Here is a 22163-nt window from a genome sequence, read left to right on the forward strand (position 1 = left end):
CACGCCTGGAAGTCGTAAACAAACATCCTTTTATCACACTACATTATATCCGTGAAACCTTTCTCTGAATGCGCCAAATTATAGCCATTAAAACAAATTCCTCAGAGATACGCATCAATAAGTCCTATTATCATTACGGCTCCAAAATGTTGATTACCTGTTAAGGAAAAAGCAATAATGACTACTATCTGTAATCTCTGATACACAATAACATGCTTATGCAACTCTCATGCTTTGAATATTAATAAATGCTTCGTGCAGACAAAATGCAGATCATGAGGTGGTGCACGCACTGGTGTAGGTAATGTTGAATCCTCGGCCCGACATGGAATGGTCGGCCTGAAATTCCAGCCGGAGAATGTTGCTGTTGCTCGTGAGGTGCGATGGCACCTCCGCCCCGGTGAAACGGCCCAGCACGGACGAGTCCAGCATTTCGCCATCCTTCACGGTCAAAATGTCATACGGAGCCTCCAGATCAAAATCGTTGAAGGCCAGGTGGATACGGCTGCCGGGCTCTGATAGGATCAGCCACACGCAGTTAAGGTTGTTCCCATAGCCTTCTGGGTAATCCGGAGAGAGGACCGTGCCCATGGGGGCAGTGAAGTTTGAAAGACAGGGAACTGAAAAAATGGAAAGAAACTATGTTATTATTTTAGACTATTTTAACCCATGTACTGTAGGAGCGTAATATAACACATCATCATTAATGTACAATGAAATAAAAATACACAATTTGAACTTCTTAAATGTGCCACATGGAGATTCTGACTTTTTATTAGATTTCAGACTCTTTGAAAAATGGTGTTTATGCCAGATATGGACTTCAGGCTATAAATAAACCTCTTTTAGTCACTCTTCCAATTAAACGTGAAGAAAGTTCAGCTATGCGTTTTAAAACAGCCTACAGGTGAAGTATCAAAATAGCAGCTGTCACTGTAGCTGAAGATCTCTGAATAAAGGTTGGCTTTATATACAGTAGAAGCCAATTATTTCAGCAGCCTTTTATCTTTGAAACTACTGGATTTATTTTGAAGAAGAAAAGGCAAAGATCAAGATGTTAATATAACCAAGTAATACAGCGGCACTGGTGAAAAATAACCGTTAGGACGGAAAAAACAACACATTCGAGGACACTGCAGTAAACAAAAATACATAGAGACAGATACATCATTTTTATAGGCATTAATAAGCTCATAATGCACAGTATCACTCACAAATGCATATTGGGATGTTGGCAGACCACTGGTTGTTGTTCTGGCAGGATATTGTCTTCTCTCCAATTAGCTCGAAGCCAAACTGGCACTCGAAACGTAAGATGTCGCCGTTAGAGAAGCCATCTCCTTCTCTTATTCCATACAGAGGTGTGCCCGGGTCCCCACAGCTCTCCTTATCGATTTCTACAGAGAAAGTATTTACATATGATGGATCACTAAACTTTACAGATCTGTCGAGTCTGGCTCTGTTTACATTAGAGCACTTGCGTTTTAAAATGGCATTTTAAAATAAAAACGATCCTCGTTTATACTGGCATTTTAAATCCAGACTATACACGACCATAAACGCATGAACAACCTGATCTCACGAATTTCCGTGGCATTTTTTGGTCACTTTTCCGTGGCATTCTCACGGATCTCCACATTTTTCCATGGCCCTGCCACGGACTTTCTTTTCCGTGGCATTCTCACGGATTGGTTACTCAACTGTTTTGTACTATTTTCTTACCATTGTTGCTTCGGTTTAGGGTTAGATTTACATAAAATGACATCTCTACCCATACCCACTTCTAACCCCAACGCTAGGCGACAATTGTTTAAAGTTTAGAAAAAATAAAAGAATACATCGGAAAAAATAGTATAAACCAATACTTAAAGTGACATACTAACACAAACACCAAATCTAACCCTAAACCGAAGCAACAATGGTTTGAAAATAGGAAAAAGCAGTTGAGTGACCAATCCGTGAGAATGCCACAGAAAAAAAAGTCAGTGGCAGGGCCATGGAAAAATGTGAAGATCCGTGAGAATGACACAAAAAAGTGAGCAAAAAATTCCGTGACTATACCACGGAACTTTGTGAGATCATGTTTGCATGAAACATGACCAATCACGTAACTGGGCATGCGCATAAAAGTGTAAAATAACTTATTACTCTATTACTCTATAGTAGCTTACCTTTGCGCATTTATGCAGCCTAGGGGTGGTGTGCGATATTGACAAAAATTTATTCCTTGATCCTTTGCCGGCAACTACAACAGACACTATTTTTGAACCTATAAAAAACCTATGTGTTTGGGAAAGTCTTATATTGCTGTAGCTGTTATAAACCAAACAGAAAGTTCTTTATGATTTAAAAAGGAAGCATTCAAGTGAACAGTACTAAACAGTAGCGAACTTGAAGCAAAATTAATTTCAGCAAATGCAAACTTCAATCAAACTTAATAAGAGGTGAAGTATAGCTTTAACCTACAGAAATACTTATTGCTTTAATGTACACTGTAAAAAAATCCGTAGAAATTGCAGCTGGGTTGCCGGTAACTTACCGTAGATTTAAATTTATGTTTTTTACTGGCAACATTTTGTTCAAGTTAAATGAACATTAAACATTTACAAGTCTTTGTCTTTACAGAGTATAAAACAGCATCAAGCAAAACATTCTGGGAAACAAAATCTGAAGCAAAAAACAGAAAAAGGTTGATGATGATTTTTGGTTCCCAGAATGCTTTGCATGAGGCCGTGTTGTATAGTTTTATTCTGTAAAGATAAAGACTTGTTAATATTTAACATTTATTTAACTTTGAACAAACTCTTGCCAGTAAATAACAAAATTTAAATCTACGGTAAATTACCGGCCACCCAGCTACAATAACATTGTAATTTCTACGGAATTTTTTTAAAGTGTAGGGAGTTCCTCTTCAGCCATTTCACACTGTTATATTTATAATAGTTCATTGTTCGCAGTTCATATTTATGATCTTATTGTCCATTTGAAAATTTTCGTACGAACTGACTGTATTCTTCTGAAAAAAAAACACCAACTTATATTCCCTTATCTGTCAATGTTTAGTGCGTGTGTGTGTGTGTTCCCTCAAAAAAGCGTGACAGGCTAAATTATTAACGCAGAAATAGCAAAAAGCGCAATCGGCTAAATGAGCATTAAATATTAATATGACGTTGATTTTATTGTTTTTATTAATTTATATTCAAAAAACTTATCAACAAAACACCGATTAAAATTAAGAGACAAATTATATGAAACCAAATTAATTTTAAAGTAGAAAAACAAAACTTAAATTAAACATGAAAATAATCTCTGACCCATTACAATTCTCCATTCATATTGGCCTTTACAACGCCTGTTATGGCGTTTAACATTACATCTTTTGTAATAAGCTAACTAAATTTAAACAAAACATAAACAACATTACAACAATATTCAAACCCAACAATACTCAAACATAAATATAAAACAGACATTATCTATAAGTATACATGTTAAATCAATCTGATATAGCATTTATAATAGCTGGTTGGTAGATGTTTACTATTTTTGGCAAAACCTCCGTTGCAAACCTCCTGAATAAAAATAATTTTTACTTTGAAAATTATGCGCTGTCACGTTAACATCAGCTGTTCATTTACATAAGACTCCGTCTACGTTCATTTACACTGCAGCACAACCCCAGAGTTCTCAAACTAACACAGGGTCTGCAGCGTTTACGAACGACTCTGTTTATGAGGGTCGAAAACAGTGGCGTAGTGTAAATGAAAGGCAAAAGTAATGTGTTTTTAAAGGTAAACGCGTTAATGTAAACATAGCCTGAGATGTTTGACACAATCAGATGATTAGGTGTCATCAAGAGGAATATATGGATGTCTATGCTTCGATATTGGCTTTCAAAAACAAAGAAAGTGCGAGAATGAATTGCTCAAAAGTACAGAACAAGTTCAAAGGTGGTCGACAGAACTAAGGTCGATCTATCCACCTAGTAAAACAGAATGCCAACAGAAGCCTCTGGTCTGACTAGATAAGCTCCAATATGTCGATGTAAGGAGCGGTCCGGGTCCTCTAAAAGTGGAGCCAGCCAAGCAGGACACAACTCCCACCCCGCGTACAGAAACCTATTCCAGAGGTCACTATGCCCAGATACTGCCTTGCATCTGCAAAGAAGGAGCTTAATGGGCGGCAGCCTGGCGGAGCGGGCAATACATCTTCTGCGACACTTTGTACGGCCACTCGCAATTGAACTCTGACCTCTGGTTTCCCCTTATGCATCCTTATTTGGAACAAGGATGCATGAACGAAACACCCTTGGAAGGGAAAACTTGACTAAATTACATTAAATGCTCAAGTTTGAGCATGTGGAAAGGGAGCATTTTTCCTGAGATGTAACGGAGGTCTTTGGCCAGTGCTTGATGTATAGCATTAATTTCCGACCTGACAGTCTCTTTATGGCTACCACAATGCTTTACTCCATTGGTCAATCGAGAGGGGAGGCTGGGGGAAGGTTAGGCCATATTTACTGCATTACTGCAAAAGAGCCGGTGGCACGTGAATAATAATAAAACAACGCTACACTTGTGTCAGGTTAACATGTCAGAGGGGATACTCCTACAGTGCCACAGCAGTGCTTAATGTAATGGGTGTTTTGTGTATACATGAACTGTACCCGAGGACCTTCAATTGTGTTAACTGTGTTACCAAGTTTTTTAATCGAATACAAAAGGTTGATTCTGTATATGTAAGCAAACGCAGCCCACACAAAACAGTTTTGTTACCTTTGTTTTTCTTCCTGAAATAAGCTGAGAATTACAGTGCATCCGTGAACTTTGGCATGTAATACATCAAAAGCCACAGCAAGCATTCTGAGCATTTACCATATAGCAGGACTCATTAAAGCTGCCTTCACATAAAAGTCTATAAATAAATGTAATCTCAAAAGGCATTTCTTATTCATTGAAAAATGGCAAGTCATTTATCTCTTCCTCTGTGTATCCATTGGATATTGTTTTATTTCAGTAATGCTGACAGTAATGCTGATCTCTCTTAAGAAAATGCTCATTATCGCCAAGTCCAGTTTCGTGGGGAGTCAAGACACAAAACACACTTTTTACCACGAGTTCACATAAGTCACTAAGACATCTTGGGTTTATTTCTTTAAAACATTCAATAAAATTAAGTTTTTAACCAAGTCAATGATGTTGAATAGTGCACACAGATATTAATGACATGGCTATTTACTAGTGTTCTTAAACTCTGAACACAACGCCGAATTCATCTATGGGTAATGGCTAATCAATGGCACTTTAAAAAACTTTTAACAAGTCGAAATTTGTAGTCCCCACTAGTAACTTGCTCTTGTTAATTTAGTGTTTATTCAGCTTGCTGGGTATAAAGTTAAGTAGGCATAAAGGAGCTACAAGGAGTGCAATGTTCCAAGCAGTTTTAGACTACTGTAACATCACACAAAAATAAAAGCAGAACAAAAGATTGTACCAAAGTTATGAAATAAACATATTATTTGAAGATATTGTAAACACCAAAATTAAACTCTGTTTAGGAATATATAAAAAGCTTTTTACATAAGTAAACGCATTTTGAGGCACAGTGTGATAAAATAAAATAATTAAAATAAATTTTTTACCTGACACTGTTTTATAGCAAATTTTGCTGCTATTATATTGCAAAATCTAAAGCTTGTCTTATTTGGCTGGTCACTTTTAATACCATCAATGACATGACCTATTATAGACCGTTTCATCGGACGCACGTGATACACGTCTGGATCCGAACTTTACTTCCGTTTTTTTTTTAAGGTCTGACTAGTTGCTAAACTGATCTCTTGAACAAATGCCTCGTCGAAAAAAAAAAATTTATTGGTTTTCTAGGTAATCTGTGTGGTTTTTTTTTTGCTTGTTATATAAATAAACTACGTTTAAAGAACTTTGTTGTTGTTTATTCTTAGCGGAGTTTACCGGAAGCAGCCGCTTGTTTATGGTGTTACTGCTGAAACCGTCTATAAAGAGTTAGGAAAAGGAAAAGTTTAATTTTGTACTATGCATGTGTAAAATAATCTATTGAATATTCTATACATGCCTAAATTATGCATTCATTTCTGTCAAAAAATCTAAAAAATAACAAAAAATGTTAAAATGTAAAATGCTATGTAAATTTATGCATAAACAAAAATGCTTAAAGATGCCATATAATGTCAAACTGTATTTATTTATCTTGAGCCTCAAACACTACTGTTTCCTTCTTCTATCTAATGCAGATCCAATCACAAACAGCATTTGATGAGTAAAATATAAATAACAAGACAGGGAACAACGAGAACCAGGCAGGAGCACACATAATAGCAATGCTGACATCTCGGCAACGCGTGTCAAATTTCTGGGTCGAACTTCTGGGTTTCATCCGGCTTGTTACTTTAAGATGCGTGTCATACAATATCCACTTCCTGCCGCATGGTTGTAGTATTTTTTACTAAATACTACAATAAATACGTGACGAAGAACCATCGGAAGCATTTTATATTTTGAGCTTTCAGTCCTGAGGTGTTTTTATTTTACAGCAACTGTTTACAAATTTGTGTCACTTTCAACCGGTCGATGTGCTTCCGCTAGACTAGGGGCACAACTAAAACTAGGTGTGACAAAATATATCTTTTATCTTGGTACTGACGAAATTTAATCGAAACCTATGGAGGAGAAGGTATTTTTGAAAATTTGGAAGTCACGTTTGTGATGTTAGATTAGCGAACGTACTGTCAGAACATCAGAACTGCATGCAACGTTCTAAAAACCATGGTTCTAAGTCTGAATATGACAAACTAATTCCAACTAAAAAAGTAAATGTTCATGATTTCAATTGAAAGAACTAACAAAATTATACCGTCTGTTAAATGTCATGCAAATATCTAATAAAATGAGAACGTTACAAGCAAAAACATGTGAATAAGCAGCATTTTCGGTCACACACCTTCCATTGACATCCATATATAACTTTTCATATATAACGTTATTGTGGGGAGTCGTGACGCTAGACGAAACAAACTGTGATTGGTTGTTTGACATGTCGGTCAAACAGCTCGTGGGCGGGCTTTGTTTAGAAAAAGCAGCGAAAAACACCTCTGGCTATGCGAGAATACCTCAAACGCGTCTTCGGCCAAGTTGAAAATATTCAACTTGAGCGAAAAATTTGCATGACACAAAGTTAAATCCCGCGAGTAATCTAGAGCGAGCAACGCGATGCGATTGCACGCTTCGCGTTTGGTGTAAACCCACAGTTAGACTGAAGTTCTACTATAGACGTTAACTGAGACTTACGTTTTGCGGGTCCAAACTTACCACTCAGAAACGTCCATTTACAATCTCCAAATAATTGATTATTCCCCCCTCTATATTTGTCTGATACAGGCTTAAACATATTTATTTATTAGTTTATTTAACAGGGACAATGCAGTGTAACATTGCTACAGTTCCAAGCAGCCGATGCTTCACATACAGTATGGGCTTCTAGCCAAATGCAAATTTGCATAATTTCTAGCCAAAGGTTGCAAATGGACATGTAAAACTGTCTCTGGATCATTTTTGCACTTTATATAGTCACATACCTTCTATGTGAGAAAAATGTACATATTGTATTAATGCATTCTTTGGCACCATTAACTATTTAATTAAATTCAGGTTTTGTCATAAACACTAAACAGGGCAGAAAACAATGTTACATGCGAATAAAATGCAACCAAATGACTGTGCAAAGCTAGAAGAACAAAATAAATGGATTTTCAAAATGAACAGGGTCAATGTGTTCTTCGTTTTTATTTTTAAGATCACCATGTCTTTATCATGTTGAAATGACTCTTTCGTGTAAAAGCCTGATGTGATAAACCTGATGTAATAAAACTACTAGGACCAGGACATTGGAAAAACTACAATGAACTTATTAACTATTAATGTGTTCAATCAAAACCCATATGATTTATATTGTATGTGTCACATATAACACTCAATTATTTATTTATATCGTATCATTTTTCTAACCAGAAAGGTATTGAATAATCAGAATAGAATGATACATCTGATACACACACTACATTCTGCAGTATTTTGCAGGTCTCTCTCAGGGATATCATACCGTAATGATTTTTTTTTATCTCTCTGCTCATGTACTTAGGAATATTCACTGGCTCTTTCGTTCTGTTACCTCAGTCAATCTCCCTCATTATACTGAACGGCATGCTGTTCATCACCCCGACACTAATTTATTACCAAACCTTAAGGGAGGAGAGATAATCAAAGATATGGGTTTTGTAGGGATTGCTGCTTCTATCAAGTTGATGTAGCTCATGTGAAAGGGATGAAAGTTAGTTGCCATGCCTTCTACAGAGACCACTGAAGTGATTTGTGGGAACTGCTTCACTTTTATGCACACTGACTGCTAATGCATCCATTCTGCATACTCATCTAAAGATACAGTGACATGTCATGTAAATACAATTTCTGCCTTTGATGTCTAAAGCTACTCGCAGTGGATTTAAGAACTTGATTAAATCTGAACTGATGCCAGGCTGGTGTTTGTGCAATTTCAGCGTGTTTAACCTTAATTCTCTATTTTGATTTTCTGTTAGTTCTGAAATGGCCACTTTCATTTTCTGTTTCCTGTTGTAAATAAAGCTGTTTCCTCTGCATTATTTGTTCTGCTACACTTTCTTTATTTAACCTTAACTAGAGGGATACTGAAAGTGAAAAGCATTGTTGACCGCATTGTTGCTTGTGTGTAACTCAAAGGTTAATTCAAATGATGGCTATCTAATCTTAACAACATTGTCTTCCTTCGGATAACTCTCTGTTTGCCATTTACTTTCAAGACATTTTCTCTATTTTTGGACCATTCACAAATAGACCGGGTCAACAGGAAAAATTGAACAATTTTTCAGTACATGTCTGCTACACTTTGTTGTATTATTAACACTGTTACAGTGACAATATAAACATTGCCATATGCTATACAGTAAGTGGCAACAGAAAAGAGACACATTGCCAAGGAGGAATTCGGTACTATAATGGAATTGCAGTATTGGATTTTTGATACTGAGATCAATTATGACTCATTGTTTATTTATTTGTAAGAGTTTCATAATAATTTAATTGTGTTAATGTATAAATAATGCACTTGTAATATTTGCACAAAAGAAGATCACACAATTGAGTAACTGGATTTACTTACAGTAAGTGTTTTGAAGCAATAATAAAAAATACATTATGATACTTAATCACTGAGTTGGTAATTGTTATAAATTGTTATAAATACATAAAAAAAAAATAATGGTTGTCATACGGCAACATTTCACAAAATGTGTCCTAAATATCTATTATTTCAATATGCATTTAGAGCAGTAAATGTATTACTTGCACATATTCAGGGTGGCGTGTGTTAAAATAATTGATTGTTTTTTTAATTCCCCAAACATTTGAGGCTTCTTAATATTTTGATTTAGTCATTTCCATTACGTCTATTAAAGGAACAGTATGTAGAATTGTGACCAAAACTGATATTGGAATCACAAAACTTGTGGCTAAAACTGGTACTGCAATCACACAACTGGTGGCCTATACACAACATGACAACATAAACATCAGGGCTGCAACTCCACTTTTTAAATGACAATATCCTGGCTAGACCACTGTTGTCAGTGATATAAGTATGATTTCTTAATGTCTAGTGACACATCAGGGCCATTTTATGATTAATTGATATACATTTCTTACGTACTGTTCCTTTAATGGTACTGTGATAGCAAATACAAACGTTTGTAATCGCTTAAAAAATAGCAAGCAGATTTGTAGTAGTCTGTAAGGTCTAAAGAAAAAGTTTGAAATGGTCACAATTGCCCCCAGTGTCCCCCTCATTATATTCAGTTTTAGATTTCTTTCAGGTACCTTTGTAGTTGATTTTGAAGCCTATAGATCCCACACTTTCATCTGACTGGAGATGCAGCCACATTTGATGGGTCATGCTAACAATGAGGTCTGGCACAAAGCTGCCTGTCAGACTGAGAAAAATAGAGATTAGTTACGGATGAACAGAGCAAAGGTCTATCATAAGTACATGTCACATCTGTAATGTTGAACTACGCTGACTTGTGGGTACGAGACATACAGTACACAAGTCTATCAACTCTTTGCTTAATAAAGTAAGAAGTTACCAAAAACTACTGAGATCCAGAAAATCTAAACATTTAATGGATGCTGTAGCAGAAATACATTTTTTACATAACAATTTTTATTAAATTTTTGTACCTTTGAAATTTCATTTTTAACATCCAAACACGCCCAGACAATGACAGATTAATAGAAATATACATTTTTTTTTAAAATGTTGATCTGTGAATGTGTCCTGCTTGTGTAAATGATACTGTATAAACTCACACTTGCAGGATGGTTTTTGGGTCTGCCACTTCCCCTCCATCACCGATGGTTAGTGTGTCATAGCCCAATTCCAGGTCAAACTCTTCAAAGTTAATCTGAATCACCTGTCGGCAGAAATGAGGCATAACACTTCATGTGTCAAATTATCTAAATGAAACTTTATTGCTCTTGGATAATTGAATCTTGTCAGCTGACTGTAATTGAGAAGAGAGCACATGGCCAAAATTGGCCTCTTTACTGAATTCTGCTGAGGAGAATAAGGTAAAGGTATTTAATAAAGGTAAACATTTTCCATATAAGTTTCCAAGGGTTTATCAGAATTGTACTAAAGTCTGTTGTGAACATTAGGGCATGATCATATTGCCACTACTGAACAAATTGTATACATGAAGAGTTCAGATGCAAAACCCTTTATATGCGTCTGATCTGTTTTCTTGTAAATTAGCTTTTTTATCAGTCTCTTATGTTTAGGTTGAGTTATTTCACATTAATGGCAATGAAAATTAATTATTATTTTCACAGATGTCACTTTAGTTTTATGTACTCACAAGACTCATTTTCTACTGTCCTTTCTAAATAAAAGTAAAAGGCTCAAAAATGGGTCAATATCCTGATTAATATATTCGGTTAACCTCCTTTAACCAGGTAAATAAACTTCAACAATTGAAATCCGACAATTGAAACTCAAAAATGTACAACTGACTGTACGTGTGCGGTCGTTCAGCTATTTCATCTTTTGTGCACTTAGAGAACTTTGCTAAAAATCCGACATGGTGTTTAATGAATTCTGCATTTATAAATGTCTAAATGCTAATAAATCTGTATTTCTGAATGGCCTGAGCCTGGGATTAAGCGAATTTGAAGCGAAAGTATTTGTTTAACGTATAATACGTGCCGAGAGCATTCGGTCAATACAATTATCTAATTTTTGAAGGGGTGTTTAGCAGGTTATGCATCTGAGCTCTTCACATAAAACAATTTATAAAGACTCTACCTAAGTCTCTAAGATTTTTACATAAAACAAGTATTTTAGGGCACAACACTGAAACATAATTTTAATTCAAACATGAACTGTTTTGTCATTGTATATTTATAAATGTATTGTCTTTTATAAATGTTACAGTATATATCTACATTTAATTGTCCTTCTTTGAGGGAAACTTTCCCAAATGAAAAAAATCCATATGGTAAAGTCACACTAATTAAACCCATTACACAAGCACAATCAACATAGTTATTTCAAGACTAGACTATCTCTAGGATAATTGGGATTTTGGCAAGGAGGATCAAGGCTTTAGAAACTGGGATTTAGGGATGTAAAGCAGCCACAGGCATATAGAGAGACCTGAACTTTCTATATTGATTAACCCATTGAGAGGTACTGGGTGGAATTAGTTGCCACGGCAACAGCTCTTTACCATGGCCAGGGCTTAGCAGGTATAGATGCATGAGAGCTACTTAGTGCTGACAACTGATGCTCAGATGGCATCACAGCAGAAATAATAAAGTTGTTTTTTCCAGGTAACTGAATATAAAATACCCCAGAGTCCCTGTCTCACTAAAGGTCACCAAGCAACTGATGCATCAGAAAGTAACAGAATCAAACAGCTGGGAACAACTTAAATGTTGCTATTGCAAGCTGATCCGGGATCAGTCACCACTCTGCATCTGCATCTAAATGCCAGCCTTAATATTTACAAAAAAGCCTTTGTCTAACTGCTCCCATAACAAAACTGCACAGATGCAAACAGGAAGTCTGCCTGACTACGGTTGTCATGGCGATTGGAGTCACAAGCTAACGCTTTTGTAGAGGATGAAGTAGAGTTTTGAGGGCAGACTGAACTGAAATGCAAAGAAATAAAATAACAGGAGAATTATGGCTACAATAGAACAGAGAGGCCAATGAAACCTGTTGGAAGTGCGAAGGCTTTTTTTTCATCTTTTTACAGAAAGATTTATTTTATCAGCAGTGTGCGGTGTGTCTCTGACATATATTTGTTTTAAAACTTACTGCTGTCTATAGTTTGACAACCAGCACTCAAACCAACCTAAATCAAACACTTATTCACACACCAAAAGATACATTTAAAAATCATGTAACCAGTTCATTTACAGAGGCCAAAAATGTCAATATAAACAGCATAGCAGAATATGAACCTTGAAACAAAACACTGCCATGATGCAGAGCTCCTAAAGGCCAGTCATTTCCTTTGAACAGGTTCAATGATATGAGATCTCTCGTTTCTCTAAGCCAGACCACTCATGACTGAACTTTCCCCCAAACTTATCACAGATGCAGCATACAAGGAAATGTGAGAATACAAGTCATCTTTCAGCAAAAGTGTGATTTAAGACTCTTATAGCCCAGGACAACATTAACAAACTATCAGAAACAAGTATGTTGTCAATGAAATATATTGCTGTAGTACATTTAAATTAAGTTGCATTTACACTAGGCATAGACATTTTTGTAATATTATATTCGAATATTTGAGCTCATAAAAAACAAATATTTAATTATTACATTTATTAAGACATTGGGCCCTATTTTATCAATCTAAGCGCATTGTCTAAAGCGCACGGCACACGGCCTAAACGGGCGTGTTCGATTACACTTTTGCTAATTTAACGATGGGAAAATGGTTTGTGCGCCAAGCGCAGGTGGAGAACCAATAGTTTAAGAATGATATTAAAAATGGTCTTGGTATTAAAACCTTTAAAAGTCATTTTCTTTTAGTCATGGAAGTAAAAATAGCAGCCTTTTAATTGCTGTAAATGAATGGATAGGCTACATGATCTGTGTTATCTTAAAAAATGATTTACAAATATGAAGAAAAGGTTTGTACTCTAAAAATACTAACAGGAGATAAAGAATTTACAAACGTGTGGAGACCCGAAACGTTTCAGCACTCGGACAGCGCCGTGAGGGTTTTGAAAAGCATTACTTAAAAACGGTTCTCATCATATCCACAGGTACAAAGTCAACATATACAATAAATCCGTGGGGTAGCATTTAAAAAAAACATGCAATATTTGGATTTGTTTAAAGCAAAACATTTATTACTTACAAGGCTACAGGTGAAGCAGCTCTTTTTTCTTTTCTCATAATCGATCCTCATTTATGTCCAAGAGACTCAATAATAATCTTTTATATTTTAATCCTTTAATTTTTTATATTTTAAGACGTTTACGTGCTGCTGCGCATCCATGTTATAAGCAAACGCACATTGTAGTCCCGTTTATAGACGCATATTACTAACGCGCTCATTAAATAACAAAAACAATATTGCGCCATTGACTTTAGACTAGGTTTTTGTTGGTCAATGGTGTAGTCTATTTTAGTTACCTCAAAAAAGCAACGCGCCAACAATGCACCTGAACACACCTCGTTTTCAGACCAAAACGCTCATGGGCGCAAAATTGGGCTCAAATGCATTTGGTATTTAACAACGTGATGCTAAATGTATAAATGATAATTGCGCCAGGGTGAAACTAGCAAAAGTCACTTGCGTTGCGCATTGCGCTGCATTGCACCGGGTGTATGATAGAGCCCATCGTTTTTTACTTTTTGTACATTTTTTATTGTTACAATTTTATAACATGCTTACAATTAGGCAAAATACACAAGACGCTAAAATTATATTCCATTAATGTGTGTTTTGAATTACATTTTTATTTCATTTTTAAATCTTTGAGGTTGATTTCTTGTTAAAAAATGAATACTAGGGAAGTGAACGGCAAAATATCTTTCATTTTCTGTGTCTGTCTCATTAAGCTTTGCATTGTATCAATAAAAAAACTACAGTAACAGGAATCTAACAAATTTCTCATGATATGGTGATGTGGGGCACGTTTAAATATCAGACAAGTCGGGGAGAAATCAGACAACCCTGAGATGTTAAAACTCTAAATACTTTAATCAGTCTGTGGTTTGAATGGCCAAAACAATCAGAAATACATACAAATTAATTTTGTCATTGTTGGCTGCCAGGTCTAGATCACATCAATTGACAGTACTGGTGAATATCAGTTAGAGTTTTCTTATGACAGTAAGATCCTACAGTAACACATTCTTACAGTTATTTAAAAAAATCAAAAACCTGTGAATCTGAATGAAAGTTTATGAAAATCCACACTGACTGCACCATAGATGCTTATGATCAAAAGAATGATGATTATTTATTTGATCCTAAGTGTCAACAACGGGGGACTTCAAAATCCCAGATTAAATTTTCAGTTCCAAACTTGGAAATGTGTCTGTTTTTGTTCCGACTCCCAGTAGGACAGACATGCACTATAAACAATCATAAATTTCCCTTTCATCCGTGAATATGAAAGCTATTAGTTACACAGCTGAACAAAGTTTCAAAACCCTGATGTTGGTGGATTGTAAAAAAGTACATCCTAAATAAAATGCTTCTGGGGATCCCATTATTGACATAAACAGCATGACTGAAGAGATTATAAACAATCTTTCTCAAGTAGAGAAGCTACTCTGAAGTACAATACTGTCCCTGTGGAGCTGATAAAACAATTTCATTTATGTTTATTTTGTTTGATTATTTGTTTCTTTTGATCTGTCTTTTATTAGCTTCATGTATGCTTGTGATCTGACCTTTGATGTTTCCTCTGAGATTTTTGCTCGATCAGTACATCAATGGCAAACAACAGACCAATTAGGGGACAGGATTTTACCTTCTGCCAAAATAAGTTGCACTTAATTCTGAATGAATGACTGAACTCTGCAAACCAAACATCCACCAAAAAAGAAACAGTGATGGTTAGTCTTGTTTGCACCATGCGGTCTTGTTACTTATTTTTGTTATGGTGCATTAATCTGTATAGATACAACTATTTGAAAATCTGGAGTCTCTGTGCAAGAAATCATAAGATACAATAATAACCCAAAGATGTATGTATTCTGGGACAACATTTAGGGCCAGATTTACTAAACGAGGCAAATTAGCATGATTTACTATAGCGTGAAATATTTAGTATTAACTAAAAAAGCGCAAATTAAATAACACAGGCGCAACAGCTGATTTCCACAATGACCAACGTAATCTATTAATAGCAGTGCAAATTAAATCAGGGTCGCAAATAAGCAGAGCTGATGAGGTGCGAGTGATCTACTGATTGCCTAATGCGCTTGAGTTCAGCACCACAAACATCTCAGCTGAATATTTGGGGTGTATAATCCCAGCTAACGAAGCCATAGTACACTGGGTGACAAAAAATTAAACGTTTTGAAATTTCTGTTATTGTGTGACTTCTCCTAGTGACTCCTATTTTATTTACTTCAGCAAATAAAAAATGACATGGCTTGGCAAGCAATATTTTTGAATAATTTGAATAATATGTTTCTCGGGCATTCCAAATAAACGGTTACATGTAAAAACAATCCTATGCATTGTATTACATTCTCTGCTCCGACAAAATGATGGTTTACGCTGCCGCAAGCTGTTAGAAAATCTGTCCCTTAGTGTGTTGTCCCTAGACTAACACTGATTGTGTTGATTTTAACACATCCGTTGTAATGCTGCGTTTACAACAATCGCGTTTCAGGTGTCAAAATTGCGCCTACTGCGCCTAGTTTGCCGCTTGAACAGTTTGAATGCATTCGCGCGTGTAGAGCGAAGTAGACGCAAACTCCGCAAACTCCGCTTCTTGTGGGAGGGGCAAGTGCTATGCGGTTGTCTGTTTGCAAGATGACTGATGCTGATTGTGCATTTATCGAGAGAGTTACAGGTTTGTATTTGGTAACCTTACTATAGGGGGAAAATAAACGGCGCAGGTCGATAAACGTCACGTGACTCAAAACGCGTCTTCCGCGCCGTGCCAAACGCCTCATCCGTGCCACGAGACCTCCAGACGCGCGCCAACGCGTCTTCACATTGACTTAACATTGAAATCACTCGCGCTTCACGTCTCTCCTGCGGCTGAGGTAAACTCAGCATAAGAGTGTATTGAGAAAATTGCCTTTAAAGTTCAAAGTCCAAATAAAGTCCTATCAACACATTTTACATTTTAGCGCTCTCTATAAGCTTACATGTGTATAAACTTGAAAGGGAATTCCCAAAGGGGGCGGGTAGGAACAAGAGCAAGTTTGTAGGCGAGTTTCTAGCCAATTTTGTTGTCCACGCTTTTGCTGCATCCTCTCACAATATATTTACACAAGGAAATTGACAAATATCTTCATGGAACATGATCTTTACATAATATTCTAATGATATTTGGCACAAAAGAAAAATCGATAATTTCAACCAATGCAATGAATTTTGGTGTTTTTCTACAAATATAGCATTGCGACTTACAACTGGTTTTGTGGTCCATGGTCACACATGATCATGACTCACACTTAAAGGAACAGTATGTAGGATTGTGGCCAAAACTGGTATTGCAATCACAAAACTTGTGGCTAAAACTGGTACTGCAATTACACAGATGGTGGCCAATACACAAAATGCCAACATAAACATCAGTTGAGGGCTGCAACTCCACTTTTTAAATGACAATATCCTGGCCAGACCACTGTTATCAGTGTTATAAATATTTGAAATGAAAATGATTTCTTAATGTCTAGTGACATATCAGGGCCATTTTATGATTAATTGATATACATTTCTTACATACTGTTCCTTTAAAGAATTTCTAAGATTTTTATTTTAGATTTTTCATCAGGAGGACAAAACACAGACGTTTGGTCCTAATGGCTTCTAAGTGTGTTAACATCTATGATGTCATTTGATGTTTAATATCTGATTGCAATACTCAAGGTTGGTGAGGAATAATTCATTATATGTACTTGTTTTGTTATTTGAGTGTTGAATTTAAATGTAGGATCCTCGAACGTTCACGCAATAGAGAATTAAATTATGTTTTTCCTGAATTATTGATGCATTTGGAAAACTGTGGTTGTATGCAATTGAACACTTAATCAGTATGCACTCGTGTTGTTAATTAAGGTGATTGATGAACAATGACGTCAACACAATCAATGTTTCTAAAAGTGTGGATGTAGAAACTAGATGTTAACACACTGAAGAATGCATAATACCATGTTTTGTTGCAAATAATGTAAAATATAATACATTCTTATCAGATAAGGTAACTTACTGACAGCAAATTAACAAGCTTTACATTTTTTACATTAAAATTACATTTTCAACAACACATTGTAGCTATTTTAAAACACAATATATCGTCATGGCATTAAAAAAAGAAAGAAAACCAAAACGAAATGCCACTATGCGGACATCACATCGTCCACTTTCACAATCTAAAGGTCTCACAAGTTTCATGGACTCTAAATTGAATTTAGCCACGGCACCCTGCAGTTCACGCTCACCAAGGTTAAATCCGACAGTGCTATATAAATAAATTGCCACACTAAAATAGTGTCTGCCAAACATAAGTGAAGCAATAATGTTCCAGGCTGTAAGAGACAATTAGCAATTGCTCACTTGAAAGAGGGCATGGTGTGATCTGGCCAGGCACCATTTAAATGAATCTAAAATGCACCTTTCATTCGCAGCTGAATTCCTCAGCAGCAGCCGAATGGCTTTTGCCACATGCTTTTCCACAATTTAGTGAAATCCACCAATTAACTGTACTTTTAGAAAATGCTTTAGGCTACTATTACCAAAGAACTATAATTACAAAAAAGCGCCTCACATTTGTGATACGAACACATTAGGCCTAGCACGATAATAGCCAAACATGGATTTTAAAAAAGGACATGATGTTTGTTTTAAAAACGATAGTACACTTGGCATTAGACACACAGTGTGCATCAGAATCAAACTTAAACATGCAATAAAATTCCACGTATGGCATAAAACTTTTCATGTTTACCACTAATACTGGCTGACTCAATTTTCTGGCAATTACACAAAGAATCTTATGGGGAAAAGTTTTTTTTTTTTTTAAGGATAATGTCTACAAACTCTTTGATTTATTAAAAACAACATGCCAAAACCCAAGCTGCAGGAAAACAAAACAAGCATCTCTATTCATGCTGGCAGAGTTCCAGAACTTTCAAAGTGGTCAAATGCGAAAGGAAAAATGCAGGCACTGAAAAAACCTCTCTATGGCCCACGAGGCTTTCATGCTCTCCTCCATCTATCATACGATGGGGAAATGTCTAGACGATTTCATCACGAGCCATTTAAACGGTCCTGAAAAGTTTGATTGTAAAACGTGGCTTTCAGCTCATACCTCGGGCTTGAAGATGTTTTAAAACGTATAAAGGAATAATCAGTGCGGCACATGTGAACAGTTTAACCTGGTGTATGCTTAGGTAAGCAAGGTGCAATTGAGGTTGCACATGGGGTAGGACTGTCTTACTGTATAGAGCTGGCAACACTAAGGTCATGGGGTATAATCCCATTAATGCGACTGATAAACTATATAACTTGAACGCAAGGTAGGTCATGTATATAAAGCACCTGCCAAATGCACAAATGTAATATAATGGTCAGGGTCATTTTTTTGTATTCAATTTCAATGCATGTAGTTTCCTTCCAGTGCACAGGATCATTTACTTTTATAAACTGCCCAACCTGGACAACCAATAAGTACACTGAAAAAATGGTTTGTTCTCTTTAATTTATTTCCTCCATGCAACCTTCCACCATTGAACGGCAATATCATAGGCCTTGACCTGAGGTTAGAAAGACTTCTCTTGGTATTTGTTTGAACCGGGGAGGTCTACTATTTGAAGATGAATTGCAACGTTAGTGACTCAGCTCACTTGAAATCAATTATAGGGCACGGCAATGACAGGACAGAGACAGCTGAGGCGCTGCCCTATTTGTTATTACAAATTTGGGGGAGACTTGTATCAATCCACATGTCCTGAGTCACTCCAATGTCTGTTCATCACCATAAACTGCGACAAAATGCAACCACCTTCCTCCTGTTTTTCTTTTTCTCTCTGTGTTAGTGGACGCTTGGTTTCACATGCACAGACTGGTTGATCAGTTCAACTCGTTAATAAGCAAGGTGTGAATCGACTAGTCATGGATCATAATTCCTCACCTCCACATGGCCGTTCTGGGAGTATGTTGGAAAATGTTGGAATTAAACTGAAGCGTTGCTATAAAATCCACAGAGTCATAAAACAGAAACCCTTCAGCTTTATATACACATAACTAACAAAGGCCATCAAGCGCTCTCGTATAAAAGTGTATAGGCTTTGTGAGAAAGGAGAGATGGATAGGGAGCTGCTTGTGGAGGGCAAGGACAAGAAAGCAGAAGGCCAGAAGAGGCGAGGTATCAGTACAGTTTCAGTACAGTACAGGCACTGGATCAGGAGCTACTGAGAGCCATACTGGAATACTAATGCTGACCTGAGGAACACTGGATCTGAAGTAGCACTGGGATGAATTAAGGAAACTTGCCTGGGTCCTACAGTACTACACTGACCCATCCCAATCCACAGAACATGGTGCCCATTATACAGTATACTGTTGGATTATTTGGCACTAAAACTTTAAAACTTTTGTGCTCCTGTATAGCTTAGTGGTAGAGCATTGCACTAACAGCGGAAAAGGTCATAGGTTCAAATCCAATGAACATATACAGTACTGTGCAAAAGTCTTATGTTGCGTTTACACCAGCCGCGGTAGAGGCGGCAAAAACGCGCTACTCGCGCGTAGTTGGACGCTTGAACATTTCAGTTTACTCGCTTCATTCGGGCGTAAAAGCCGAACGTGAAATTCTAGTCATTCAAGATATTCACGCGGAAATCCGTGTCATGTGAGGGGCTTCTGCGATTCTGCTGAGACTCTGCTCGCTTCCTGAAATCATGTCACTACTACAGCAAGGTCCTGATTGGTTAACGCGCCATTGCCGCGTACCGCGCCGCAGGATGCCTAATCACGTCTTTGCATTGACTTAACATGTAAATCACCCGCGCTTGCTGCCTCTACTGCGGCTGGTGTAAACGCAGCAAGTTTTAATGTCCATCCATATTTATTTAAGATCTATTTTATTAAGATACAAACTGAAAATACAGGAAATGATTACATTTTCAGGACTACATGTCTTCTATAGGCATCGTCGGTGTTTAGTGTGACCTCTCTTGGCTCTAAACACATCTTGTTTTTGAGCAGAATGAAGTAAAAATACAAATTTCTTTAAAATTAGGATTTCATTTTATTTAGATTTAAGAGATCCTGCAGTTTCCTGTTATTGCTCAAGTGGAATGGGAGATTACCCTAAATACTTGACACATCAGTTTACATTTTTATACAGTTTTTAATACAATTCCTGTATTTTCTGGATGTATTCTATTAACTATTAACACTTCTTAAATACTCTGTGGTGTATATGTGTGTATTAATGTGTTTTTCGGTATGTATGTTACTTTATATGTTTATTGTTTAACGTAATGCTGGAACCTGTACCAAAGAAAGATCTGTACTGTAAAACAAATTCCACCAGCCTGGCTGTGTGGTCATTAAAATTGAATTGAAATTGAACATTACAAAAACAACAAATCTAATTCTGGCATGGTGGCCTTAGACTTTTGCACTGTATGTGGTCACTGTAGCATGGGTATATTTGTAGCAATAGCCAACAATACATTTTATCAAAATTATTGATATTTACAGTGTTGGGGAAAGTTACTTTTAAAAGTAATGCATTACAATATTAAGTTACTCCCCCAAAAAAGTAACGAATTGCGTTATTTAGTTACTTTTCATGGAAAGTAATGATTACGTTACTTTTAAGTTACTTTTGAGCTACTTCTTCTTACTTGATTGAGGCTTGATCTCTTTCAGGCCTTGCTTAATTAAACAGAAAAGTAACTCACGTTACTTTAAAAAAAAGTAACTCAAATATTAATGTGTACATTTATAAAGTAATGCATTACTTTACTCTTTACTTCAGAAAAGTAATATTATTACGTAATGTGCGATACTTGTTGTAATGGGTTACCCCCAACACTGGATATTTATGCCAAAAATCATTAGGATATTAAGTAAAGGTTATGTTTCAAATATTTAGTACATTTCGTACCATAAACATATGAAAAATATATGCATCATTACATTAGTAATATGTGTTGCCAAGGAATTTTTTGCACCCTCAGATTCTAAATTGTATCTCTGCCAAATATTGTCCTATCCTTACAAACCATACATCAATGGAAATATTATTTATTTGAATAAAAATGACCCTTATTGACGGTTTCATTGGACGCACATGATACACGTCTGGATCCGAACCTTACTTCCGGTTTCGTTTTTTTAATGGTCTGACTAGTTGCCAAACTGATCTCTTGAACAAATGCCTCGTCGAAAATAAGAAATGTTTTGGTTTCCTAGGTAATCTATGTGTTTTTTTTTGCTTGTTATATAAATAAACTACGTTTAAAGTACTTTGTTGTTATTTATTATTAGCGGAATTTACCGGAAGTTACGTGCGGACCGCGACAGCCGCTTGTTTATGTTGTTACTGCTGAAACCGTCTATAACTGGTTTTGTGGTCCAAGGTCACACATACCTGTATGCTAATAAAATTTAAGTTGCTATGGATAAATGTAAAACTTTTGCAAATTTAAAACTTTTGAATAACCAATTGTTAAACAAAGAGCCTAAACTTATGTCCTAGTAACCTGGATGACACAATATGTTATTGCACTAACCTGTTGTAAAATATGGAACAGCCAAGACGACGAAATTTCAAAATGCTCATCGCCAATTTTGACACTACAGCAAATATAAT

At 36.2% G+C, this 22163-nt stretch overlaps 1 protein-coding gene across 1 annotated transcript in view; it reads right to left on the reverse strand.

The window, feature by feature from the left end:
- csmd3b (CUB and Sushi multiple domains 3b) overlaps nucleotides 1-22163 on the reverse strand; it is a 507791-nt gene that overhangs the window by 186425 nt on the left and 299203 nt on the right. The window contains exons 11-14 of the mRNA XM_073858336.1: nucleotides 10431-10534; nucleotides 9942-10054; nucleotides 1215-1397; nucleotides 294-620 (exon numbers count right to left, since the gene is read on the reverse strand). Of these exons, the coding sequence (XP_073714437.1) occupies nucleotides 294-620; nucleotides 1215-1397; nucleotides 9942-10054; nucleotides 10431-10534 (727 nt within the window). The remainder of the gene's footprint in view (nucleotides 1-293; nucleotides 621-1214; nucleotides 1398-9941; nucleotides 10055-10430; nucleotides 10535-22163) is intronic.

This window comes from Misgurnus anguillicaudatus, chromosome 20 (genome assembly GCF_027580225.2).
Source record: "Misgurnus anguillicaudatus chromosome 20, ASM2758022v2, whole genome shotgun sequence".
Taxonomy (NCBI): domain Eukaryota; kingdom Metazoa; phylum Chordata; class Actinopteri; order Cypriniformes; family Cobitidae; genus Misgurnus; species Misgurnus anguillicaudatus.